General features: G+C 42.5%; 1 protein-coding gene and 1 pseudogene across 2 annotated transcripts in view; both read right to left on the bottom strand.

Annotated features, from left to right (window-relative positions):
* ATP8A2 (ATPase phospholipid transporting 8A2) overlaps window positions 1-27,731 on the bottom strand; it is a 564,338-nt gene that overhangs the window by 25,640 nt on the left and 510,967 nt on the right. The window contains exons 34-35 of one of the 2 annotated variants that reach the window (XM_061629581.1): window positions 18,322-18,410; window positions 11,138-11,242 (exon numbers count right to left, since the gene is read on the bottom strand). In XM_061629581.1, coding sequence (XP_061485565.1) covers window positions 11,138-11,242; window positions 18,322-18,410 — 194 coding nt within the window. The remainder of the gene's footprint in view (window positions 1-11,137; window positions 11,243-18,321; window positions 18,411-27,731) is intronic. The other variant, XM_061629578.1, reaches the window with a different exon arrangement.
* On the bottom strand, window positions 24,760-25,283 carry LOC133385741 (coiled-coil domain-containing protein 85B-like; annotated as a pseudogene).

The following is a 27,731-nucleotide window of genomic DNA, read 5'->3' as shown; positions in this document are numbered from 1 at the left end:
ATATTAAAACTGGGCAGGAGGCATTTCAGTTATAACAATTAACCCTCCCCGGATACCCTGAAGGCCTGCTGAAAGAGCCAGGTCTTTAAGGCTTTCCGAAACACATTTAGGGAAGAGGCGTGCTGGAGATCTTGTGGGAGGGAGTTCCAAAGAGTGGGGGCCGCCACTGAGAATGCCCTCTCTCTTGTCCAAGTGCCTGGAATCCGTGAGTGGATGCAAGGACTCAGTATAAGGCAGCTTCCTGTGTTCTTATGTTCTTATCATGCCATAGACAGGGAACAAAAGGCTTTTGACTAGCTTATTGCTTTTTTCATGTGTATTCCATTCTTTCAAGGCTTTAAGGGGCTCCCTTCTCCACTTTGTTGTTACAACCCTGTGCCTGAGTGATTGCCAAATAGGGATTTAAATCCAGGTCTCCTCAGTCCAAATTCAATACTCTGCCCATTTTGCTACACTGGCTTGATTTGGCAGCACACATAGCACAGATATATACCCAATGGCTGCTTTGAAATATCTATTCCTATATTTAGCTTTGTAAGTAGAATATTATTTGCTCAGAGCCTAAAGAAGAGGACCAAACTCTGTGAGCTTAAATCAGGGCTGGGGAACCAGCTGTTGTTAGACTAAGGGTAGAGACACACTCACTGTTCTGCTGGTTCCAGTACGTCTCCACCTCTCTCTTCTGAAAATGGGGGCATATGACGCTAGTCACACCCTGCCCCTTTTTACTGTAAAACCTAGTGGGAGCTGCTTGAGTGTTTGTTTTTTTAAATTCAGCTTCAAAGAGATTTTGCAACTGATCGGCAGATCAACCCATTCCCCCTTCAGGTGTGGCTAATGGAAATGCTTTGATCTGGCGACTAGTGTGTTTGCAGCCTATAACTCCCACCATCTCTGACCACTGGCTGTGTAGGTTGGAGCTCATGGGAATTAGAGTCCAACACCAACTAAAGGGCTACAGGTTCCCCACCATGGACAAATGTTTCTTATGTAATACAGGGGATGGAATCCTGTTTCTTTTTTACGTTCTGCATAACTACTTAGTACACTTTTTGGTTGGTTTGAATTTTAGCAGCCCGTTTCTGAAAGTTTTGCACAGGAGCATGCCATGTTGTGATGTGGCAGATTTATTTTGCTCACCCATGCTCTTGAGTCCTCCCACCTCATCAGGACCAGTGGTGTAGGGGAGGAGGAACACAGGCAGGCACAGCTCTGGGACATTTTCTGGACCATGAGTAATTATGTCCTCTGTTGGGCTCTCTTTGCTCTGGCAAGTGAATTAAGTGATAATGAGGCTTTCAACTCTATCTGTGACTGATAAGCACTGGGGTGCCAGATAATGAGGAAAATAATCAAGCTGGATACTTCTTTCCTTTCCTTGATGGGGTTCCTGCTTTGTACCTGCAGTTTAAATGGTAACATATCTTTACAACATTGTTTGCCCTTCTTATTAACAGCCACAAAATTGCATTCCCGGTGGCTGAAGGTCTTTCACTAAAGCTCAACGTGCCTGTGCAGTCCCTGATGGTAGGAAGGGTGGGATATAAATCAAATAATAAATAAATAAAGTAAGCACCACTGAGTTCCATAGGGGTTATTCCCAGGAAATGATGCATAGAATTGCAGCTGTGCTTAAAGTTTTTAAAGGTTTGTGTGAGGAGGTTTCTGATTCTCACAAAATGTTACTACATCCAAGATAAAAAAGGTGAATCCAGACAGCAAGTTTTGAGTAAAACAGAAATTGTGGGGATTTTTTGGCGCACCTTTATGCTTTGAATGGGCCAGTGTGGTGTAGTGGTTAAGGTGTTGGACTACGACCTGCAAGACCAGGGTTCAATTCCCCACACAGCCATGAAGCTCACTGGGTGACCTTGGGCCAGTCACTGCCTCTCAGCCTCAGAGGGAGGCAATGGTAAACTCCCTCTGAATACTGCTTACCATGAAAACACTATAAGTCGGAATTGACTTGAAGGCAGTCCATTTCCATTTTTCTGGGATAAGAAATTTTATATTCTTTTCAAGCACTTGGCAAATTTATTAATTTGTTTATGCAGTCACAGTGCTTCCTCCTCCCCACAATCTATTTGGGTTTTTCAAAAGGATTTTTGCTTAAAATGTTGGCCAAGGGACAGAGAAGTGGCTTTAAGACTGCCACAAGAACCAGCCATTCAGCACTCTGCACAGCGAGACAGGTAAAAAGTGGGTAGGAGAGTGTCCCAAGAACCAGCCAATCAACACTACATGACTAGCTTGTCCTTGAAAGAGGAGGAACTGTTTCCCTTTGAAAGTCTGTTTGTTCAGAAAGGGGTTACTATAAATCCAGAATGGATGTATCCTTTAGGAATCTTTGTAATCATAATCACAATTCTTGGGTCTGTATGTGATATTAGGTGGATTGGTGCAGTTAGAGCTTTCTTGGTGGTAGCACCACAATTGCGGAATTCCATCCTGATGGAGATTCATCAGGCTCCCTCTCTTCCCATCTTTTGCTGAATAGTAATAAGTCTTTTAAAATTAGTGAACAGTTGTCTGATCATGGCTCCACTGAACCCCTTTTTGTTTAAATTATTGTTTACTGTTTTAATATTGCTTTCTATTGCTATATTAGTCTTACTTGTAAACTACTTTGGTTGTTGTTTTAATAGAAAAGCAGGGTATACATTTTAAATTAAACAACAGCTCCCCGTATAAAAATCCTTCACATGTGTTCAGTGGAAAGACCCTTCAGAACAGAGCCTATGACTAAATCTGCAGTCATATCTAATCTGCTCATACAGCACATTTCCCTTAGAGAAAAGGTGAGTGCAGAGGACATGACACAGGTAAAGTTATGCATGATATGGGAAAAGTGAAAAAAGAGAAGGCTTCCTCTCTCTTATAATATTATAACTCAAGGCCATCCAATTAAACAAGAGTGGGAGATCCGGGACTAGGGTTGCCAGATGAAAAAGAGGACAGGGGAATTTTAGCAGGAGAAAAGCTACTCCTGGTGAAATCCCCTTTTCTACGTAACTGTTCAAGGAGCAAGAGTTCCTTGCTGCCATGTGATGTAGTGATGGCCGCTAACTTGGATGGCTTTAAAAGATTAGACACAATCATGCTGGGTAAATCTACCAGTGGCTACCAGGCTTGGTGGCTGCAGGCATACAGCCTTCCTCCAGGAGCAGAGGCAGCACAGCTTTGAATGCTAGTTGCTGGGGGTCACAAACAGGAGAGTGTTGTTGCACTCAGGCCTGCCTGTGGGTTTCCCAGAGACATCAGGCTGGCCACTGCGGGGGGGGGGATGCTGGATTATATAGGGGGTTTGGCCTGATCCAGCAGGGCTGTTGCTCTGTTTATATCCTATCCCCTCAAAATGCCCAGCCTGTACTCGTTCCCTTACACATCTAACAAGCTGAGAGGGACCATTGTAGGTCCAGCCTGAGCAACCATATTTGCACAGGTTGCTTCTTGCTTTTGGCATGTGGATGTCCTTGTAGAAAAGGGGCTGGACGGGTCCCTTGCTTCCAGTTGTTTGCTCCTGCAGATAACTGAAAAGAAGTGCAGTTCCCTGGCAAACATGCCCCAAGCAAACTTCTTGGGGAGACTAAAGGGACTTTCTGTTGTTAGAAAGAATGAGACTGCGTGTAACATCATGGTTGGGGTGTTCTAGTAACTAAGTTGAAACTGCTTTAATTTTCTTTTTCCCTTGCAATATTCATTAGATGTGTAATGCGGCCTCCTATGATATGTTATGTTATACTTATAGTTAATATTTGTTATTTTTTATGGTTGTATTATTTCGCTTGAAATTGTTTTGTAATTGTTTGCTTCTGTTGCAAGCTATTTCAGTTATTGTGTTCTTGCTTCCTTTTTGTAAGTCGCTTTGAGTTCTATTGTTGAAATAAAGCGACTAATAAATACTAGTAATAAATAAATAAATAAATTTAATAATTTCAATATCTCCCCTTTCCTTTCTGAATACAAGGGGTTCATGCCATTGTGCCAGTAATGGCTGGTCCATGGGAACTGGTAGGGCAGAAGGCTGGGAGTCCAAGGGCAGGTGGAGCTACAGCCAATGACAGTCAGAGTCAACTCATTCTAGTTTCATCCCCCAAAGCAATGCTGAGATGAGGAGGAGTGGCGGATCCACACCAGACATTTAAAGCAGACGACTTCCCTGAAAGAATCCTGGAAACTGGTTTCCCCCTCACCGAGCTATAAATTCTCATCACCTGTAACCACAGTTCCCATGATTTTTTGGAGGACATCATGTGCTTTAAATGTGCGTTGGACATGCTTTAGCTGATAGCCAATGACATTCCCTGGACTGGATGTAATTAAGAAGGTAGGCAAATGGGGGCTGGCTGAGGGCAGACGGAGTCTAGTGGGGGCACCACCCCATTCGCCCAAATGGAGCAGTGTCCCCTGTATTGGGCCTGGTCATCTAGGAAAGGGAGTGATTCAGATGAATCTTAAGACTCTCTTATTTTGTGTCCCCGGAGGGGGGGCTTCCTGAAAGAGAAAGTCTTCCCAAGCACTATGTCAGCAAGGCTCCGTGCAGGACTATGGCTGTGTGATGGGGGGGATGTATTGCCTTGCTATTTCAGTGACCAGATAGGCATCTGAATTCCTGCCCTGAGCAAAAACTGAAGAAAAGGTAAACAAAGAGATGGTCACGCAGCTCCTTTTACCAAAGCAACAAAGTAACTAGATGCAACGAGAAGCACTTAGATGAAAAAGAATCCCCGCCACAGCATTGCTCCTTGCTGGTCAGAGACAGTGCGGAGACTGTGCAGATGTCTGGTTTTAAATCGAGAATGAAGAAAGAGCAGGCTTGTTGTGCCTGATTGAAATCAAAGAGCCAGCTAAAATACCAGAGCCTTTTGACAAGGAATTTAAAGGTAGTTTTCAGTTGCAGGGGGCAAACAAAATGAAGGGCAACTTCACACATGCACTTGGAGGCTTATTTTTTGCCCATGTGGGGCTCCCTCTCACAGATGAGACATATGTACAAATGGGCTAATTTTAGGGCCCATTGATGCATGGCCTCAGCACTGACTGATTGATTGACTGACAACCTTTATCTCCCATCTTTCTTCCATCATGGAAGTGAAGGTGGTGTCCATGAGGCTCCTAGGCAGTCTCTCATCCAGGCACAGACCAGCACAGATCTGCTTAGCTTCAGCAAAGCCATTGCATCCTGTACCTTTAGACTATGCCCCCTGTAGGCAGTACACGTGGAGAGTTGCAGCAGTGAAGCTCAGGCCACATCCATACTATACATCTGAAGCACTATGATACTACTTTAACAGTCGTGGCTTCCACCAAAGACTCCTGGGAGTTGTAGTTTGTTAAGGGTAAAGAGTTGTTAAGCAAGCGTTTCTGAGTTCAGGACTATAAGTTTTGTAAGGTTTTGTTTTGAAATGAGCTTATGGGAAGCATCAGAATGGCATGGGGGGTATTTTCAATTTAACATTGCGGAATGTGAAAAATCCATGCTGACTATAGTCTCTAGTCTATAGTATAATACAACAATTAAAGGTGCAATAATCCTGTGCTCTTCTTCATCTGACCACTCTAGGTCCATTGCAATTACCCCCTAATTATGTGATCTGTCCACCACGAAAACAAATTACGTAGAGGGTTTATGTAACTGAAGCCTACGTGCAAGCCCTGGTCAACGTCAGAGATTCTACATCAGGTGTGGGGAACCTTTGGTCCACCATATATTGGTGAACTACAACTCTTATAATCCCTGGCCATTGGCTATGCTTGCTGGGGCAGATGGGAATTGTTGTTCAGCAACATCTGGAGGGCCACCCTTGTTCTATACACTATGGGTGAGGATATGTGAGCCAGAAAGCCTCCCCAGACATGTCTTATTATGGGTGTATTCTGCCTTGTGTTCCTGACACAATAATTGTGCATTAGTGGTGGATTTATTCTGCTTTGGTTTTTTCTGTGATGCATTCCCAAAAACTACCACATTATTGCTGTCCAGAGGGGCTACAGAGCAATAAAAGTGGAACAAAAATATACCAGAACATTTGTGATATAAAAAGTTATAGGATTTCAGCAGGACGTTACAAGATATGCATTGACTGAAGATGAAACAGTGTGACTACTCCAAAACATTTGCAGGCACAAACAGTATTGAAAGTGGGATCATGTGTGACTGTTCTGAAAGCACTGAGCACAAATCATCATGAATGTGCAATAAAAAGTGTGTCTGGTGTTAGAAGTGTGGCAAGAGCAACTCCCATTTGGTCCTCTTTGCATGGGGAGAGAGATAGAGAGATAGTCCTCATAGCTGGCTAGGCCTGTGCTCATCTTTTCTGTCTGTCTTCCTTCCATGTAAACTGATATGTCTCAGGGAGCTATTCACACCTCTGACTCACCTTCCGGTTTCTCTCTTCTCTGCTGACCACCGGAGGAGAAGGAGCCATGTTCTCTTTGTCTCCTCACCTCTGACATGAGGGGTAATGTCTAGGCATGGCCATTGCAGCCTCCAACTTAGTTAGCTAGACAGAAGTAGCACCTTTCCTATCAGTATGTATTTTTATTAATGAAGTAGTCTTTTCTTATTTTGAAACCAAGTGTAAGTCTGAGTGATTTAAAGCAAGGTAAAATCACACCCATGGAGCATAGAGCGCTGAGCAAGCTACACTAAGCTAACCTCTGCTAATTTACTAAAACTCTAATTGGTCTACCAGCCATTGGAGAACCCAACATCTGGAAGGGCCCTGAGTCTTTCCTCTGCACCCCGCTTTTTGTACACCTTACCTACTGTGCATGCCAATGAACCAAAACGTACATGTTGGGATTCTGTGCAAAAACAGCAGCGTTAAAAATGTGCTTAATCAGGGTTGGGGACATCAGCACATAGCTGTGAGAAACAAAGAACCTAATTTAAGTGTGTCTTCGGAAAGCAATCATTCACAGATTTTGCAACTTGCTTTTTCTTTAAGCGGTATTGCTTTCCATATAGAGACCCCAAATCCCAGTCATGTAGATGTGCTTGTGGCACGAAGATTGCAGTTGAACTATACAAATCTTCCTCTCACCTTGAATGAGGTAATGCCTCTCTTGTGATCCTAACCTGTGAAAGAAACTGTACAAAAAAGGCCTAAGTAGCATTCCACAGGGGACCAGAGAAGCAGATTGCAATGACAGACTGCTTATCTCCCAGAACTGCTTGAACAAAGCAAATCCTTGGTGGGAATGCCGGCAAGAATCCTTCCACGATACACTAACATTTGTGGAGAAGAAACCAGTAAGATGCCTCTGCTGCCTTAGTATAAATACATATGCCCATCCTATTCATAACTCATTAGAAACAAGTCGGTTGCGATTACACACTCCCCTCCCTAGACGGTTTAACGGTACACAGAAACAACACAGTTATCAGTGGAGGCTTCCAGCACAGGGGAGTTAGAAGAATTAAAATAACATATCACTATTTTGTCCCAAAAAACTAGTATCCAAATAAGACAGATTGCGCTGTCAGGAAATTTCCACTGCATTGCTTTTTCCAACTGCTGCCTCCCTTCCCAAAAGACAAGCACATGTTTCCAAGCAGGTGTGAAAGAGCCAGGACACAAACAAGGCGATAAAAGATAGAATAATTCTCCGAAGGCACTCAAGAGGCCTCATCGTAAGCAGGACACGTCAACTTCAGGCAGGCCGAGGCTCTCCACTATTATCTAGTTTGCAGATGGACCACCCAGAAAACCTGGGTGCAATTAGGAAGGAGAAAAAACAAATGTGCAGTGGAGGAAAAGAGGAGGGGGATCCCTCTGGGGAAGGGGAATGGGCCAAAGGGGCTGGCAGGGATTCCTTGTATTGTCTGCATGCAAGCATTCTGGGAATGAGGGAAGCCTGTAAAGCAAAGGAATACAGATGAAAGCATTTGGAAAGAGAATGTAATGCAATAAATGGCTATGAAAACATACAATCTAGGAATGAATCACAGCGTGGCAGTTACATTTGCGGAACGCCAAAACAGTAACTCAACATGACTGGGGAAAGCCGTTCACACAGAGAGACAAGACGGACGCACTGAGCTACGCTTACATATGCACGCAGCCTTCCAGGTGACAACGAGATGACTTCATAAACAAAGGCTATGATCCAAGATAGTCTGCATGGAACAGCAGGAGCTTAATACAGACAGCCATTTTTAAATAGCTGCGATCCTCAGATTAGGGGGAAACAAGAGGACTGAATCTATCCGTCCCCACCAGAACAGCAGATTAGTAGGATTTCAGCTTTTATTAAAAGAGAGAGAGAGAGAGAGAGAGAGATTCATCTGCACAGAACCAGGAGAAAGACTGGTAACTGGAAACACAAGCAACATTGCATTCACAGATATAGGATACTGTTTCTGGAAGTATTATGATTCTTAGCTGGATCAAGGTGAAAAAGTTAAAATCATGCTGTAAAATGAATGAATGAGGTAATGAAATGACATATACTGTACAAATCATACCAGCTTTTCAATAATAAGTTGTACAATCAGCAACACAAGTGGGGGTTCACAGAGGAGAATGGGGAGGAATCCATACTGTTCCTTGGATTTCAGAAATGTTTATCCAGCAAACTCTGAAGTCATACGGCATTTATGCAGTAAAGGCTGCACTCCTATACACACTTAGTTCACTAGGACTTACTCCCAAGTAGACACACACAGGATTGCAATGTGAGTGACATTGTACAACTAGGCTAAATACAAATCAGAAGATTTTAGGACCTTTTAATTTTATTATAAATAGCTCCAATATTGCAGCTGCCTGGCTGTTTAAGGAAATGAAGTGTTAGGTTTGCTCCCTTCCACTTGCTTCAGCAGCAGCTACAATATGGCAATTAGTTTAGTTCAGAATAGGCATAAAAGACTCAAAGGGCTGACCTGCCCGACCAGAATGGAATCTTTCTCTGAAGTCTCATTCCACTCAGGTTGGTAGTTTAGACGATTTGTTCATATCCCATTTAATTATTGTGAAGTCCCTCGGCAGGTCACACAGTGCCATATTGTTTGAAGAACACAAGTGTTCGTTATAAAAACCTTTTTGAACTTGTTCAGCTCTTCAATTTGCTGAAGCCCAATTGCATTCTAAAAAGGACTAAACGAAACCTTCTGAAAGTGGGGTGGGGGGGAAGCCTCACTAGAATTCTCTTCGGTGTCTTTCACACCAGACAAAAGTCCCCACAGAGCACATAACACTCCTGTACAATGGAGTATTGAATAATAGCAGTAGGTTCCATATGGTCTAGCCACACAATGGACAGGCATCTAAGTTACCCTCCAAATTAAAACTCTGTTAATGACAGCTTAAAGCTGGAAGTGTTACAAGCTGCAAGGTGAAACTAGGATGTTGTTTGCTGTCCAAGCACGCCATTCGGAGCAGAGGTCATCATTGCTCAGGGACAACTGCATGGCAGCCCTTAAACCCTGGGTTTGTGACAATTTTATGAAGCCCAGCAGGATTGTGAACGCTTGAAACAGGCTGTGGGGGTGGAAATACTTTTGTAATGTACGAACACTGTGCTGGATCCAAAGAACTTCATGACTGCCAGTTGCTAGGAATCACAAGTGGGGAGAGGGTATTGCACTCCAGCCCTGCTTGTGGGCATCCCACAGGCATCTGGTTGGCCACTGTGAAAACAGGATGCTGGACTGGATAGGCCAGAGGGCTCTGCTTATGTTCTTACGAGTAGTTCCATGCAGCTCGTTACGTTGCATGGCAGGCTGCTTTTGAAACCGAACAAAATTTGAGAAGTGATTTATCGCATTTGTTTATTTAAAATATTTGTGCTACACCAGCAACCAATGGTTAGGAACACAGGGAGCTGCCTTATACTGGGGTCAGACCATTGGTCCATCTAGCTTAGTATTGTCAACACTGGCTGGCAGCGGCTCCCCAGGGTTTCAAGCAGGAGCCTCTCACAGCCCTACCTGGAGATGCCAGGGATTGATCCTGGGACCTTCTGCATGCAAGGCAGATGCTCTACCACTGAGATACCATCCTTCTTGCAGTGCCTTACAGTGTATAAAAATACAATCAAAACAACAATAAAATAGCAGCATAAAAAACTACCCAATATATTAAGAAGAATAAATCAGATTCAGTAGTCAGGCTGGAAGCTCTTTGGTTCCTGGGCACCACTCATAAGTGGCCAGATGAAAAATGTGGTTCGTGAAAAAAGTGACATACAAGTGCAATCACTACTACTACTACTACTACTACTACTACTGCTACTGCTACTGCTACTATTGCTACTGCTACTACAACTATTGCTACTGCTACTATTGCTACTGCTACTGCTGCTACTGCTACTATTGCTACTATTGCTACTGCTACTGCTACTGCTACTACTGGATGTGAGTTAGCATTAACCAAGAGTTATCTAAAGATGAATTGTAGTGCCCAATACTATTACTGAACTTTACCATAACCTGAGAAATTCTTCTGCCTAAACCTTTTCAAAATTAGGAACATAATAAGCTGCTTTATACTAAGTTAGACCACTGACCCATCTAGCAGCAGGATTTCAGACAGGGGACATTTCCAGCCCTACCTGGAATTTCCAGGGATTGAACTACGGATCTTCTGCATGCAAAGCAGAACTCTACTGCTATGCTGTGGCCTGACTCCTATGGCCCTACACGCCTCTTTCACTAATCGAATTTGTTTCAAGGGGAGCTTGGGAGCAAAAGGCTTTGAGTTGACGTAACCCGCTGCTTTCTATTATCCCTATTTTTCTTAATATAGTCATTTTTGTTTTGCTTGTAGGCACAATCAATCAATGAGACTAGGCAAGCCTTCATATTATTTTATTTTTTAAAAAGAAGCCACCTGAAGCAAATGTTTGGATCGGCTCCACAACCCAACAAAAACATTACATGCTATCATGCGAGAAGCACTGTATGAGGCCTTGGATTTGGCCTCATGTACCAACATTTGATGGATGGAGCAGTGAAAGATGGAAGCTCCCCCCCCCTTTAAAATAAAGCAAATGAATGGATAAAGTTGCGAAGGAGTCTGGAGAATCTCCCATGCATGGAACAAAGTAAAAAATAATTTTTTAAAAAACGATGGGGGAGAAGGGGAAAAATATTGATCTGGCATGCTTCCAGTTAAGATGGAATTGCCCCCACCTCTTTCCATTACTATCACGTAGCATAGATTTCCCCAGCTCTTTGGACTTAGCTTCCAACTCGTGAACCTGCTCCAGCAAAGTTTTATGGTACGTACGCTTGGCCCTGTATCACAGGAGAAAGACACAAAAACAAAGAAACCAACACATCAACTTTCATTGGCTGTACAAAACTCTGTTTCCCTGCTCATAGTCAGACAGACAAAGACATCATCTTGGTAGGGCTGGCCAAGGCATTGTGGTTGCCTCAGAAACTTTTGCAAGGTTGCAGAGGTCGCTAGGTCACAAATCATGGCTTGCATGCTACTTTATCTTAGAGGCACTATAACACCCTTTGCCAACCTGGTGCCTTCCACATGTTTTGGATAACAACTCCCACTGGGCTGATGGGAATTGTAGTCTAAAACATCTGGAGGGCACCAAGTTGGTGAAGGCTGCACTATACTATTACCACCTCAAGGTTGCGCATGCCATTGGACCAGCCTGGATCTTTGGAAGATTTGGAAAATAAAGAGAGCGTAAGAATATAGGAAGTGAACACTGGATGCAGCTTGACAGAACCTGGGACAGCATCCATGTAAAGATGACAAAGTAGTTTGCTTTAAGAGAAAGTTTTCCCTGGGTTGAATCCTAACATAATATCCACTGCCCAAATGCCAGAATGGCTGCACTGCTGGGATCATGGGACTGCTCAAGAGTCAGCCATTCAACCAAAAGAGAAGGAATTCATTGAATATTCATAGAAGCAGAGCCCGATTCCATTCTGTCCTTTCAGCAATGCTCTCCAGCACACAGAAAACCTGATGAGACTCTTTGATAATTATTGGCCAATCAAATGTGTTGGTTGACACGGCCTTTTCTTCCTACGTCACAGCCTCATAAAGGTGGTTCTTCTCCCTCCTTCTTAACATGCCACTTGCACAGAAACAGAGAGAGAGAGAGAGAGAGAGAGAGAGAGGTGTTTCGTCCAGAATCCCATTTCTGTGTAGTAAGATGGCAACATTTTGCGCTGCAATCACAAGGACAATTTATATGTGCAAACATTTGCAGCTTTAGAGTAACTGCTAGCCTTTATGCTGGGATCCATTGATTTTTAAGAATAAAGCCCTTGTTCTCTCTAAATTCTGGTAGAAGAGCAACTTGCCTTTTTCCAAAGAGCAGTTTCCTTTTATGCTACTTAAAAGAGAGTCACAAGAAAGCCATGAGATAACTTGGATTTGCAAATTTCTACCTAATACCTTAAAATGAAACCAACAAACTTAATAAGGAGATTTTTCTATTTTTTTTCTTCTGTATCAGGTTTTAATTTGCAGGGTGCAGCAACAAGGGAATGTTGGCATTTTCATTCATGATACCTAATATGTATTTGAACCCCTTCCCAATTTTTGTATGTGTGTGACTGGTATGAAGGTTGTCAATGCAGGAGACAATTTTGAAAAGAAACGGAAGGAACATTGTAGGTTTTCAATTTGTAACAGGAGCCAATTTCAAACCAAGTCTACTTAAGCCTTGTGTATGAAAACTGCATGGACATACTGGATCAATTATCATTCAGTAAACCAAAAGACAACTTTAATTTGGGGAAAAACCCTTATTGATTAGATTTCTGTGACATATCTTTCATGGCGCAATCACAGTTATTAAGTGACCAAATAGCATCCTCAAAGATTTTAATTGTCAGCAAAATGATCACTATCTGAAATTGTCCAACCTTTTAGAAACTGAAATGATATTAGCAGCATGTACCTCAGCAGTGAGGAAAGTGGTGCCTTCCAGATGTTGGACTTCATCTCCCCAAAAGACTGGACAATTTAGACACCATTCTCATGGCTTGATTTTAATCAAAGTTGGGCACCATCAACACTGATCATTCATTATAATGGAAGCAGAGAGTAATCACTAGGCTGGTTCATGTATCACTTGATGTCTGTAACATGGCAATTGCTTGCATGTATGAATGGCCCAATAACACCACAGTCCATATTTCATATGTCTGTGGGCACAATAATGTTCAATTAGTCAATTCATACATTCAGCTACTAGTAATCAAATATACAGTAATCAAATGGAGAGAATTCAGGTATTAAACATTCACATGTGAACCAGACCACTGCTTTAGAAAATCTGGTTGTAAAGAGCCAGTTCAGTTCTCCATCACATCAGTGAGAAGAACTTCATTGACTTGAATGGCACAGGCCCTAATGCTTCATATGTTAAGGACAAGGATTTATTTTAAAAAAAAATGTTTTTGTTAATTTGGTGCCTGTTTTGCTATGGCACTTTGTCACATGGTGAAATTTCAGCTGAACCTCCTGTGGGATCTTATGAGCTTCTGCATTACCATAATGGTTCATAGTGTTAGTCATTCAGAAGTATGCACTATTTATTCTCATTTTACAACTGGAAAGTTGCTGTGCTCTTTAAAATACAAGTAGGATTTGTGAGACTGGATGAAGAATAATACAGACATCATTTTGCAAAGAATGGGAAATGTCAGCACAGCCAGTTTCAAATATGAATTCTTTCAAGGATGTGAAATTACCTTGAACTACAGCTTTTTCAAATTATATTCAAGTTACTTAACTTCTTAAGCGAATCATTTAAGCTTGGCTTCCCTTTTAAGAATTGAAGCTTTAGAAAGTATTTTTTTTCCTCCTTAGCAGATAAAACCCATTTTAAGCTTTGGGTTATTAACTCTTAATCATCTTTCCTATTGACTTTGCTTTCACATTACTCTTAATTTGACTAAACACATTAAAATCATTGACCTTGAACTCTTTTTCTGCTTTAAAAGTGACAGTCTTTATTACTATAGCCCTTGAAGTTAAAAGTTCAGAACTTTCAAAATTCTGTGTGGTTCCATTTTACAAACCTTTATTTGGAAATAAGATCCATGGAGTCTAGTATGACTGAGGAGTCAGGCTGTGTAAACACCATACATTTAAAGCACATTATTTCCCCCAAAGAATTCTGGAAACTAGAGTGTGTTAAGGGTGCTGGGGAATTTAGCTCTATGAAGAGTAACTACGGTTGCCAGGATTCCTTAGGGGGAAATAATGTGCTTTAAATGTATGGTGTGTACGCAGCCTCAGTGTGCACAGGAACAAATTCTTGGAATGTTATTTTTAGTAGAGAAATTCATTTTTAACTTCCTCTCCCTCTTCCTTTTCCTATTCCATCTCCATATTTATACTCTTATCTTCAACCTTCAATAGCCAATATTCTAGATGAGTTCCCAGTACCATTGCAAAGCCAGTTCTACCATTAGGCAGGGTGAGGTGGCCCATGTAGAAGAATTTTGGATCACATTAAAGGGCAGCAAAATATATATTATTTCAGTTAAAACAACAACAAAAACAAATTATTATTGTTATTATTACAATTGTTGTAACAAGGGGTACCATTTGGATGTTCCGTCGAAAGCAACCAAAAATCTTTGTCCCATCGTCTGATTCAAAGTTATTAAAGAATTGTTAGTATCCAGAATGATATAAATCATCACATCAATGTATGCAAATGGCATTTCGGTTTATCTGTCTATCTTACCTATCCCTTCCACTGCCGAACAAAATGAGATCACACTGAGGATGATTTAGGAATATAGGAAACTGCTTTATACAGAGTCTACCTAACTCAGTATTGTCTGCACTGAAAGCAGGGACTCTCCAGCGTTTAGACAGGGAGTCTTTCCCAGCCCTACCTGGAGATGCCAGAGACTGAACCTTCTGCATGTAAAGCAGATGCTATGGCCCTTCCTCATCTCCTTACTTAATTCAAAATCTAGAATGGTCCTGTACAACTTGTGACACAGTGTGCCAAAGACTACCAGCCATGTGTCGTGGCTTGTCATGAGCTTGGCAAGCCTTCCCCCCTCCATTTTTGAAGGTGGTGGTGGGGACAAGATTAGGAAGTCAAAGCCCTGATGGGCCACCAGAGGTGGCCAGTCGGGGGCATCTGATTTGGCAGGTCACCGTTTGTGAAGACTTATATAAATGTATACCACCTTAGATATGACTTTCAAAGTATGGCTTCATAAGGCAATGCATTTGGCTAGGCACAAATAATTACAGTGGGAAAGTGTGGGAACAACAAAATCATTTTGCATTGTATGACACGGTTATATTTGTAAGCAAAACAATAAAATGTCCCAATCCATGTATTTATTTAGAAACCTTGTTGGCTGACTGCCCACCTATAAATACAAGGATTGAAATTCATGACAGTGTCAGTTTAACAGATGATATCTTGTGCTGAAAACACTGACGAGATGGAAACATTGGTTCATCTCATGTCTGTAACAGCCCAAGAGAAAATAAGTATTTACTACCCAAAAAAAAGCTTGATCCAATTTTCCCACAACAGTCCTCGCAAAAATCCCATTGACATAAATGGAAACAAAGATTGAGGCACTTTTTATGACCAAGGAACAGGTAACAGCTGAATCCTGCCCATCTATACTGTCTATAGCCAAGGTATATAACCATTTCTCACTATCAGCAGTCCAGCCAACTTACACTGATCAGATCAGCCAACTTATTATTCAGCCTAATGAGCCAAACTTCCTAAGCTGCCTTCCCAAGCCATGACATCATCACAGAGAATCTAGCAGGGGCTAGATGTGGTCTATGAGCTGCCAACTGGCCATCCCTGGCTTAGAGGAAGTAGAAGTAATGTTGAAATAGCAGAGAGAGATGCCTGCGTTCCAACACATGGGTGTCCCACTGTTGCATCTACGATGCTTCCAGAACGAGAGCTTTTAGCACTGCATCATCGCTGCTCTCTTACTGTAAGCTACATGGAGGATTGCAACTAACTTTTCACATGTTGGGTATGTTTGTGATGGCAGCCGTAGTATATATATATTTTTAATCCACAATGCCCTAGAAGTCAACTTAACTTCTGGGGCACTGTCTACTTTAGATGGGGACTGCCTGGACCCAATAAGGATGTTGTTTTTTAAAGAGGGACCCTGGGGTCCTGCATGCTGCCCAAGGATGATTGGCACTGGCACCAGCCCTGGGAAGGTTGCAATGTGCCCCTGTGCGTAGAAAACATACACTGCAGCTCCAGCCTCCAGAGTCCATGCAACACACAAACCTTCCCTTCATACAGACACATCCTGCCCATCATGATGATGAGTGTTTTATATGGGATCAATATTAATACTACAGTAGGGCCCCGCTTTTTGGCGGCCTGCTTTTTTGGCGTTCTGTTAATATGGCGGCTTTCAATTAGAGTAAGGCCCCACTCATATGGTGCTTGTTCCGCTGTTACGGCATATTTTGGGCGTCAGGAGCCATTTTCTTGATGGAGTTCTGCTTTTCGGCAGGTTTTGCTTTTAGGCGGGGGTCTGGAATGTAACCTGCCGTATGAGTGGGGCCCTACTGTATATCAAAATACCTACCTGTATAGGCACATAGATGTAGCCAATTCCTGACATTCTGACATTTCAATATATACTCTAGCACAGTATTCTTCAACCCTGGGTCCCCAGATGTTGGACTACAATTCCCACCATCCCTGACTATTGGCTTTGCTGGGTGGGCATGATGGGAGTTGCAGTCCAACATCTGGGGGCAAATGACTGAAAAATGTTGCTCTAGCACAGCCAGAAAATGAAAGTCTCAATGAAATTACAGATAGGCACAGGCTTATTGCAAATGGATGAGGTTACTAGGGACCCTGAGGGGCATAAAATGGTCACCCTAATGGTGACCCCACGTGTACCCCTTGACTTTCTTGCATATCAGTTAAAGATTGCCTTTCACTTCTGAGGGATGTGTGTGGAGAAAAAAGCCCCATCATTTTAATGACAGCAAAACTTTGACATCAGTTGGCCTGGCTGTAACGAACAGGGGCACACCACTGGGGCTCTTTGCAAGATAAAAGCCTTCTCCCTCTGTGCATGTCATGCCTATCACAATGGCAGCCACTTTGCTAGTAATCTATAAAGCTCAGCATGTGCTTCATCAGGCCTTTTCCTTCCTTCCTAAGATGTTCAGCATCACCACCCCTCAATTAGCAAGAACAGTTAGAAATCACTCAGCCTTCACCTCCTCATTGCAGTCAACATACGTGCAGAAAAATCGGCCCAGTGGAGGAGATCACAGAGGATCTTGTTCCATCCTGGCAACATTTTACTCCTTCTTATGAAGGGCCACCTCCACAGGGCAGAGTGAAACATAGCTAGAGGCTTAAAAGTAAAGACAATTCTATCCTCACCAGCAAATGCCAAAAATTGGTCTTGGCTTGGGGTGTTGCCAATGAAGTCAAACAGCAAAGGGTCCACTCTTAAGATGACTAAATATGTATCTCACCATGAGATGATAGCATTATGGGTTATAATATGCTGCATTTGGATTTCATGGCATGATAACTACATGTGCAACCCTTTTTATGCTCAACCCCCTCATTCCATTGCAACAGCTGGGTTGTCTGTTGCTCAGTCTATCAAGAAGCATCTTGACATATTCCTTCAAGTAGAAGCAGGGAAAAGCCACGGGGCTTAAAGAGTCTGTCTAGTTCAGATAAAACAGTAGCAAGAGAGAGAGAGAGAGAGAGAGAGAGAGAGAGAGAGAGAGAGAGAGAGAGAGAGAGAGAGAGATACAAATGCACTAGTGAAAAAAGAAAACTAAAAGCCAACAAGACCTTTTCTTTTTTCCATTTGGAATTTCATGTTATTATTTTTGCTGCTCAAGCTGTAAACGTTCATCATCATTAAGCATCATCCTAGATGGAGAGTAATTTTCATAGCTATCTTAATAGCAGTGTTTTTTACAGGGATCTGAAAGTGAACTTGTGTGTTATCTAAGAAAATAAATTGCTACATATATACAAATACGATTTTACTGTCCAAACAAACAGATTCTGCTGTGCCATCCTTTGTCACACCAAACGTAGCATGTAAATACTACTATTTCTAATCAGGATATATATTTATCTTCAGTCTTGTTGTAGAATTTGTCTTTATGGTGACAGTTGCGACTAGAACATTTCATTATCTGTGATGAGGAAGCTGGTGACAACTTGGCTGTCCCAGCCACCTCTTCAGCACATCTGCAGTATTTTTTCACTGAGATTAAGGTGGGTGGCTGTTAGATTAAAACAGAGCATTTCATTTTTATTTTGAAACTTAACATTATTTTCAACAAAGGATGTAATTAATGATGGATTCTCCTAACTTACGCTCTCCAGGCCACGTCTTTAACAAGGCATGCTGTGGGCACCAGAAATAAACCGAACCAGAAGTATCCACACCTCAGCACCATTCCTGCCTGTAAAGATGGAGCAATAAATATGGCATTAATCATGATCTCATTACACCATGTAGAAAGACTTGCTGAAATGAAATGGGAGACTAATAATATTGCTTTTTTAAAAAGTATATAATAAAAATATTGAAAAGCAACATATTACATACTGATTTATTGGTTTTATTTCATTCCAAGAATCACATCCCTTAGTAGTAGTACTGTTGTTATTTCTTAGCAAGTATATCCTACCTTGTAACTCAATGTATCTTTGGGGCACCTTATGGTAATTACAAAACAAAACAATGGCTGATCACAGGCATGTCTCAAAGCATATGCTGCTCTCACAACACATCATCACTTGTATCCTTTTGTACCCTGAATTTCCCCATCGTAACTGTGGTATTTCTTGGCACTGTTCAATAATATTGTGTGATGAATGGCACTGTCTACTCAAAACTTTGTTGTAACGCAGATGTGGGGAACTTGTGGTCCTCCATATGTTGCTGGATTCTAATTCTCATCATCAATGACCACTGGCCATGATGGCTGGGGCTGATGAGAGTTGGAGTCCAGCAACATCTGGTGAGCCAAAGGTCCCCCACCCCTCTTTTAATTCTTCAAGAGGAATGCAGACTTATACTATGTTGCTTAATATTACTTCGGGAACATGCCTTATACTGACTCAGATCAGTGGTTCATCTAGCTTTGCACTGTCTACACCAAGGATTGCCAATATGGTCCCCTCCAGATTTGTTGGACTACAACTCTCATCATCCTTGATAAATGGCAATATTGGCTGGGGCTGAGGGGAGTTGTAGTCCAACATCTGGAGGGCACTATGTTGGCTATTCCTAGTCTACACTGACTGGCAGCTGCTCTCCAGGGCTTCAGACTGGGGCTTCTACAAGCCATACCTGGAGATACTGGGGGACTGAACCCAGGATTGAACCCAGATGCTCTCTCACTGAGCTATGGCTCTTCAAAGAGAAGCCCATCACATATTGTCATCAAAGCATCTTCCATATATACTTCCCCAGCAGTTTCCTTAGTCTCCCAGCAAAGTATATTACACTGAGGTATCTCTGATAATTGATCAGGCAGCTACAATGTGGGTGGCATGGTAAGGCACAAACTGGATAAGTCAAAATAGATGTTCAATGCATCCCTGGGTTCCTGTGACAGATATGTCTTATGGTATGGCGGATCTACTGAGCTGTTTTGCTGGTAGCCATACTTTACAATTCAACTGCATTTAGCAACAAAGCCAGCACAGCAGGACAAGTGCTAGACAGGTGCTTTTCAATGCATTTATCAGTCCTTTGATGCTAAATCCTTCACATAATTGCTGGAATGGCAGAGCAGTGGTAAATTGTCTACAGCAACTGAAGATAAGATATGCTGTGTGCTAAGACATTTACGGGTACTTTGGGACGCAGTAGAGCAAGACGCAAATAAATTCCAACCTTGGAATCAATTTTAACAGTGTGGCTCATGTGGCAGATATATTCAGCCTCAAACACGAAGCACATTTTCTAGACCAGCTTGTGAAAGTAACTGCAACTCAATAAAAATGAATGGGTATGTTAGGATTTCCCCCCTGGAAAAAATAATGCATAGTGGCTTCATGCTTACAGTCTGGTTGGCAATGCTGGTTTTGTCATAGAATCAAGCCTTATTGCTGCTATTATGTGTTGGCCATGGGTAATATACTTCTCCATATAAGTGTTTCATGCTGCAGTTGTTTAAATGCTATTATCACATTATTTTATTGTTTATTTATTACATTTATACCCCGCTCTTCCTCCCAAAGGAACTCAGGATGGCAAACAACAAGTGCTAAAACAATAAAAAACGTTTTAAAATCACATCTGCCATACATGAGTAGTATTTGCATACCAGTGATCTCTGGCCTCAGAAGATGTGCTATTGTTGGGCTAACACTGCGCACATATGGGTTGTAATGTGCTGGAACAGCATTTAATGGTCAGTGGCCTGAGGCCTATGCAACTGTTAAATTTTGTGTCAGGGATGGGTTGCACTTAGTGAGTACATTGTGCTGTAGGATAGTACTAAACCATTTATTGGTTCAAAGAGCCACATTTCCTTGTGGGGAACACTTCAGGGGCCACATGCCAATGGTGGGCAGGGCCAGATCCAAAAGTGGGGGAAACCAATGAATGTAACTCTTACCTTTGTATGGTAGACTTCATTCCAGCCACACAAAAGCCACAGGTTTACTTACTTACATACTTCACTTACACACACACCTCCATCCAGGCAAGGTCATATCTGTACTGTACATTTAAACAGTCATGGCTTCTCCCAAGGAATCATGGGAAATGTAGTTTGTTAAGAGAATTGTTAGGAGACCCCTATTCCTCTCACAGAGCTACAATTCTCAGAGTTTCTTGGGAAGAGGGATTGATTGTTAAACCCCTCTGGGGACTGTAGCTCTGTGAAGTGAATAGGGATCTGTCAGCACCCTTAACAAACTACAGTTCCCAGGACTCTTTGGGGGAAACCATGACCGTTAAAGTGGTATAATAGAACTTTAAATGTAAGGTGCAGATGTAGCCCAAGTAAGAAGCATTTTCATAGTTCAAGGATACATTCCAGCCAGGCAAAAGCACTCATGGAGGGTCTCCATAACAGGTTGGCCACTGTGAGAACAGGATGCTGGACTAGATAGGCTACCGGCTCAATCCAGCAGGCTCTCCTTATGTTCTTAGGATACTACTACAGAGAAGGCCCATTCTATTGTCACCAACCTTCAGACCTCCCTTGGAAGTGGCACACTGAGAGGGGCCTCAGATGATGATTTCCGGGACTGGACAGGTTCATATGGGGAAAGGCAGTCTTTTAGGTATAGTGGTCCCAAATTGTAAAAGGTTTTAAATGTGAAAAGTAGCACTTTGAATTGATCCTGGAAACAAACTGGTATCCAGAGCACTTGGGCTACAACTGGTGTTACATGTGAATACCTTCTTGTTGCAGTTAACAATCTAGCTGCCACGTGCTGCACTAGCTGTAGTTTTTGAATTGCCTTCAAGGGCAGATCCATGTACAGTGCACTGCAGTAGTCTATCTGGAGGTGATTGAAGCATACACAACCAAAGCCAAACTATTCCCACTTAGGGTTGCAGCTGAGCTACCAGCCAAAGGTGGTAGAAGGCACTCCATGCCACTGAGGCTACTTGTGCCTACAATAATAATGTGGCATCCAAAAGTACCCCCAAGCTGCCCACTTGCTCCTTGAAGGGGAATGTAACACCATCCATAAAAGGATGCATTCCACTCATCCAGGCAAAGAACCCCCTCCAAAAGTGACTCCGTCTTATCCAGACTGAGCTTCAGTTTATTGGCTCTCATCTAGTCCACTACTGAGGCCAGGCATCCACCATCACACCTGCTTGACCTATCAAGGAGAGGAAGAGATGTGTGTCATCAGCATATTGATGACAACACACTCATACACTCCAGATGACCCCTCTTAGTGGTTTCTTGTAGCTGTTAAACAGCATTAGGGATAAACTTGAACCCTACAGTACTCCACACTGGAGGTTCTAAGGGACTGAACAACATCTCCCAAGCACCACCTTCTGGAGATGACCCTCCAAGTAGGAGTGGAACCTCTGCTAAACAGTGACCCTCAAATTCTAAGTTGGAAAGTCTCCCCAGAAGCATACCATGGTTGATGGTACTGAAAGCTACTGAGAGGTCAAGAAGAATCAACAGGGACACATTCCCCCTGTCCCTTTCCTGACATAGGTCAACATACAGGGTGACCAAGGTAGTCTCAGTACCATAATTGTGTCAGAACCCAATTGGAAAGGATCTAGAAAATTAGTATCATCCAAGATTGCCTGGAGTTGATTGGTGACCACCTGCTCAAGAACCTTGCCCAGCTTAGTATGCAAGTAAACTCTACCTATTTGTAGCGGATGAATCACATCAGTATAGCTTACTTGCATTCAACTATGTCTGTAAAGCCCTGGTTTACACCAGATCTGCAATCCTATACCAGCTTACCTCACTCTGTCCTACTGAGTTCAATGGGGCTTAGTTCTGAGTAGATATGTATAGCACTGTGGATGCATATAGGATATGTCAAGGGTGCACATGGTGGAGTGGAGCCACCCTCCTGATACTGGTGTCACTGCTGCTTATCTGGGGCAGCGGGTGAGATCAAAGCCATGTGGGCGCAGCACTGGGAGCACCAGACTGCTTGCTGCTATGGCTCCACCCCATCCAGGTAAGCAGCAGTGCCGGTGTCAGAGCTGCTATTGCCCAGCACTTATAAGACATGGGTGCAAGGATTTCGTGCCAGTCAATTTTTAAAGAGCCAATTCCAACACAGCATTTCATCTTTAGAGAGGGCTATGAATGTAATATGTTTTGTCAGAATGACGCATTCATATTTCACATTTTCCTAATGTGGTGTTACATAGGAGCATAGACCCATCAAGCTCAGTATTGTCTACACTAACTGAAGGTGGCTCTCCAGGGCTTTTGTGACATCACAAGACAATGTAAATATTTTAACCAGGTTCTGCTGATGTTTATTTGATAATAAATATCCTTATTTGGTAAACAGAGAGGGAAGGGGCAAAATGGAACGTTAGGGAGTGAGTGTTTGGTGTGAATGGTTCTGATTGGGAGTTGGAGTCTCTGTTTGAGAGGAGAGAATGTGAGAGTTTGTTTTGAAATATTAGAGGGGTTGTGTCAGTTCAGGCAGTTGGTTTTATTCTGGGGTTTGGATAGTTCATTAGATTAGGAATTGGGGTAGAGGGTGGAGGTTGATCTGGGAAGGATAGAGATGTAGTGTAGTGTAGCGATATATAGTATCAGAGCTTATTTCTATCTTTAAGGTTTAAAAATATTCATTTGTGAAAAATAAAGCATCATTTTTGGTTTTATATTGTTCCATATTCACGGCCATGCTTAAAATAAATCAGTCAGGGAGGCGGTGAAAAAACAAATGGTACTAAATCTAATATAGTAATACCTCTGTTAACAAATCCGAGCTTTGCTTTGCTATGGATAAACTTTCAAGCCTGTGCTTTTGTTTTCATTCCATGGTTGGAAGATGCCTGTGCATGAATTTGTTTTATGTGGGGAGATCGGCGCACAACGATCAACACACAATCTTGACAGAAAAAGGCTTTGATGGATACCACAACGATTGGAAGTCTTTTATCTGCTGCAGCCTTCACCTGCCTTCACAGCCGTTGTAACACACACATTGTTATCCTCCGCCTGTTCTGCCATTAAGGACTTTCTTGGATCGTTCTTTGTCTGGTTCCTCTCCCTTGACCTTACCACCATGGATGACCCTGCTGGGAGTACATGACTCCCAACGGCATTGCTCATAGGGTTCACTGGAATACGCAAGCCCACTCACCACTACATGTGTCTTTGCTATCAATAAATTGATAAGTCTATGCCTTTGCTTTAAGGTGAAACTGACTAGCCTATGTCTTTGCTTTACTATGGATAAACTTTCTAGTCTGTGCCTTTGCTTTAATGTCAAACTGATCAGCCTGGGTCTTTGCTTTGCTAGTGAAACTGACAAGCTTATGTGTTCACTTTGCATTAAAGAGATATCTTGCTTTCTTCCAGGGTTGGGGAGGGAAGAATCCAATATGATTGGGGGGGGGGAGAGGAGGCACCCTTTAAAGCCCCTGTTGAAGATGCCCCCACCATCTATGAGTGGGTGTAGGAACCTATCCCTATTCTTTCCAAGTTACTCCTACCTCTGGCACCAAAGTTTCTGTTAAAATGTCCAGGAATGCATCTTCAGAGTAGATGTATTACTGTACTCTCAATCTACAGTGTCTCTTGGCAAGTTCTATAAAGGTGTTTAGTTTAGAACTGGTAGCAGCTTTATACCATAGGGGTATTCCTTGAAGGAAAGGTTTGCCTCACATGCAACCTAGCAATTAATTTATTATTATTATTATTATTATTATTATTATTTTATACCCCACCTTTCGGCCAAAGGCCCTCAAGGCAGCATACAGAGAAAAATCAACACAAGTATAAAAATACATCAATGAAAGCAATACAATTTACAACAATTAAACTAAATAACAAATAACATTATTAAGAAAAAAAATATCCAGGAAAGAACTCAGAATAAATTACATACATCCACTGCTGCCCTGCTTTGGGACTAAGATGGGTACGAGTTTCCCCAGGCATGACATCTTCAGCCGGGTGGGAGAAATAGGAACAGAGGCAAACATAGCGCCCTGTCCAGGTTCTTTGATGACAGGAGCACGGAGCAAAGGACGGAGAGTCCGTGGGCTAGGGCAGGGCGTGCCCATCTTCCCGCATGGGGGTGAAGTAAGTGAGGCGTCCTCCCTGCACCTTAGTCGTCGGAGGTGCAGGTGGGGTGGAGCTGGTCTGAGCTGCTGATGCTGCCGGTGTTGGAGCTGCCATTGTCCAGGTCGCGGGGCCTGCAGGGCAGGCTAAGCTCCAAGGAGCCGGTGGCGGGGCTGGGCTGGCATTGGGCCGTGTGGAGGCTCATTCCTCCTCGAGGGCCAGGCAGAGCTCCTTCAGCTCCAGGTTGTCCTTGGCCAGGCACTCCTGGAGGCCCTCCAGGCCGGCTAGCTTGTGGAGGCAGGTGGCCACCTCGTTGCGCAGCACCTGCACTGCGTGCTGCCTGAAGAGCTGCCAGTAGCGCAACAGGTGCTTGGCCTTGAGCCGGTCCTCGTCAAGGAAGCTGCACAGGTTGCACAACTCAAGGTTCCTGGTCTGCCGTCGCCCGTTAACTGCCTTCAGCTCACGGATCTCGCGGAGGTGCTCCTGCAGCTGCCGGTTGACGCCACCTTGCTCTTTGTTGCTGCTTCTTATGCTGTGAAACAGTGGCCTGTTTTTTCTGCCCAAGTCCATTCTCCGGTGCGTCCTGCATTTCTTAGTCGGGGAGCCCTGGCTGGGCAGAGGCGGGTCTTGTCGGAAGAGCAGAAGGTATATAATGTTTATATAATCACAGTGGGTTTGGGGTATCCAGGTTCACACAGAGATAAGGGTGGGATACTCTGGTAAGTACAGACTGTGGAAGAAAATATTGCACATAAAGGTTGGGAGGTGGTGAATAGCCTCTGTACATGTGTAAAGGATAGATTTTACAGTGCATAGAGGCAGACATCCCCCTCATCTGCTGCAGAAAGGCAGGGGTAGGTGGGTGCGGACATCACAGCTTCAGACAAAGGTCTTCCCAGCTTTACCTGGAGATGCCAAGGACAAAACAAGGACCTTCTACAGGCAAAGCAGAGCTTTGGAGCTTTCCACTTCATTTATGGCCCTTCCTCATATTTTGTTCCTTTAAATCTTTGGATATGTTTGTTTCGCTCCACGAAGAACGATATTTTTCCTTTTCTTCTTTTTGATCCCTTTGAACAATAAAGATGTCAAAGAAGGTAGTGTGTCCTCAATATCTTTTTATAGTCTTTTATTTTACTGGACAAATCCATCCTTTTCCCCTGGAAAGCTGGAAATGCGTAAGTGGCTGTAGTGTAACAACCCTGACAACCAGGGATTTGGAAAGAGTGTCAAATATCTTGAAAGGGCACATTACTGAAAATGCTTGTAACAGCCATTTTTTTTACATTGCAAAATAAAAAAACACAGAATATGCATCAGTTAACACATTGTCAGTTCTTAACCAAAGATGGATTTTACAAGTTCACTGAAGGCAAAAGCTTCACAGGACCAGGTTATCCACAAGCAAGCTTAGGAAGAAGATGGAAAGACCTGGAAAGAGCATTGCTGAATCTAAAACAAAGCCTTCTCATTTCTTAATAAGTTTCTCAAAGGCTTCTAGTCTCATTCTGTTACCAAGTTTGAAGGAATTATCCACATTGTCCAGACATCTGTTTTTAATGTACAGGAAAGAACTTGCTATAAAATCCACCCATGAGGGACATAAAGTAATATCTCAAGATTGTCTTTACTCTTTTATTCTTTGGAGTTTGGCAATTATAAAGAAAGCCCTATAAGAGACAAAATTCAGCAGGGATTCATTTTATTTCCCTTTCCAGCCCTTTCTGTTGTCCCAAAGACCCTTTTCCTGAACAGGTGTGGATTATAGTTTCCATTTGAAAAAGCTGCATGGAATAAGAAGCACAGAGAAAACCCCAACCTATTTTTTCCGAACTAATGGGAGTAAATGTACAATTGTGTCACTTGATGATGGCATATAACAATTAAACACACAGAACCCTTAAGAAGTCACAGAATCTACTGTTTTGATTATAATATGTTTGTAAAGTGCATGATGCATTGTAAGATTAATTTAAAAGATAATTGCTACAGTAACTAGATTATTAAGAGAGTCAGTGGTATAGGGAACTTGAAAAAAATATGGGGAATCTATACAAAAACTGGATCCAAAGACGCCCTTTGCAAACTGAAGGTGTCTTGCATTCATGCAAGGGCTCATTTAAATCTCATGCTTGAGCAACGTGTGAGAAAAGTAAAACTAATTCAAAGATCTTTTACTTGCACAAGTGGAAGCAAGGTAATTGCTATAGAATTTACATGCAATACACTAGCGCAGGATGGGGAACCTCCAGTCCATGGGCCTAATTAGGCCTGCCAGGCTTCCACATTTGGAAAGATAATTCCAGCAAAGCCCACCTGTCCTACAACTGGTGTTATATATCAGCATTTACTGATGTTTTATTGATTATTTTAATGAGGCTTTTATGAGGCTTTTGCTGATTTTATTATAGTTTTGTATGTTGTATAAAGTCTTGTTATACTTTTATGAAAATGCAGATTATAAATACTTCAATAAATAAATAAATATATGACATTGTGGAGCAGGTAAAGACACAGCTGGGCCACAGGAGTCACAGGGCTTGCATAGGGCCCAGGAGTCAGGAACCTTTGGCTCTCCAGATGTTGCAGAACCTATCAGCCCTAGCAAGCATGGCCAATGGCCAGGGATGATGAGAGTTGTAGTTCAGCAACATCTGGAGGCCAAAGGTTCCTTGCCCCTGTTCTAGACCAATGAATATTAATTAGGGGGCTGTATATCTTTTGAAAATAGTTTGTTAGTTTCAAAGACTCACCTCTTTACCCTAGCCTTTGATGTTTTGTGATTGTAGGCTGTTTTTAATTGGTTTTAATGATGTGTTTTAAACAGTTGTAACGGGCCCTGCAGCCTCAGCATGAACAGGTAGTAGTAGTAGAAATAATAATAATAATAACAACAACAATAATAGCAGTTTCTGGTATGTTACTGGACAGGAGACTGACAGGAAGCTATTACCTTTGGCCTTTTTTCTTAATTAGCTTTTGTTTAATGAACTGCAAGTTATTGAACATTTCTGTCCT

Source organism: Rhineura floridana, chromosome 5 (genome assembly GCF_030035675.1).
Source record: "Rhineura floridana isolate rRhiFlo1 chromosome 5, rRhiFlo1.hap2, whole genome shotgun sequence".
In the NCBI taxonomy this organism is placed as follows: Eukaryota; Metazoa; Chordata; class Lepidosauria; order Squamata; family Rhineuridae; genus Rhineura; species Rhineura floridana.
This window is presented reverse-complemented; position numbering and strand designations above follow the sequence as displayed.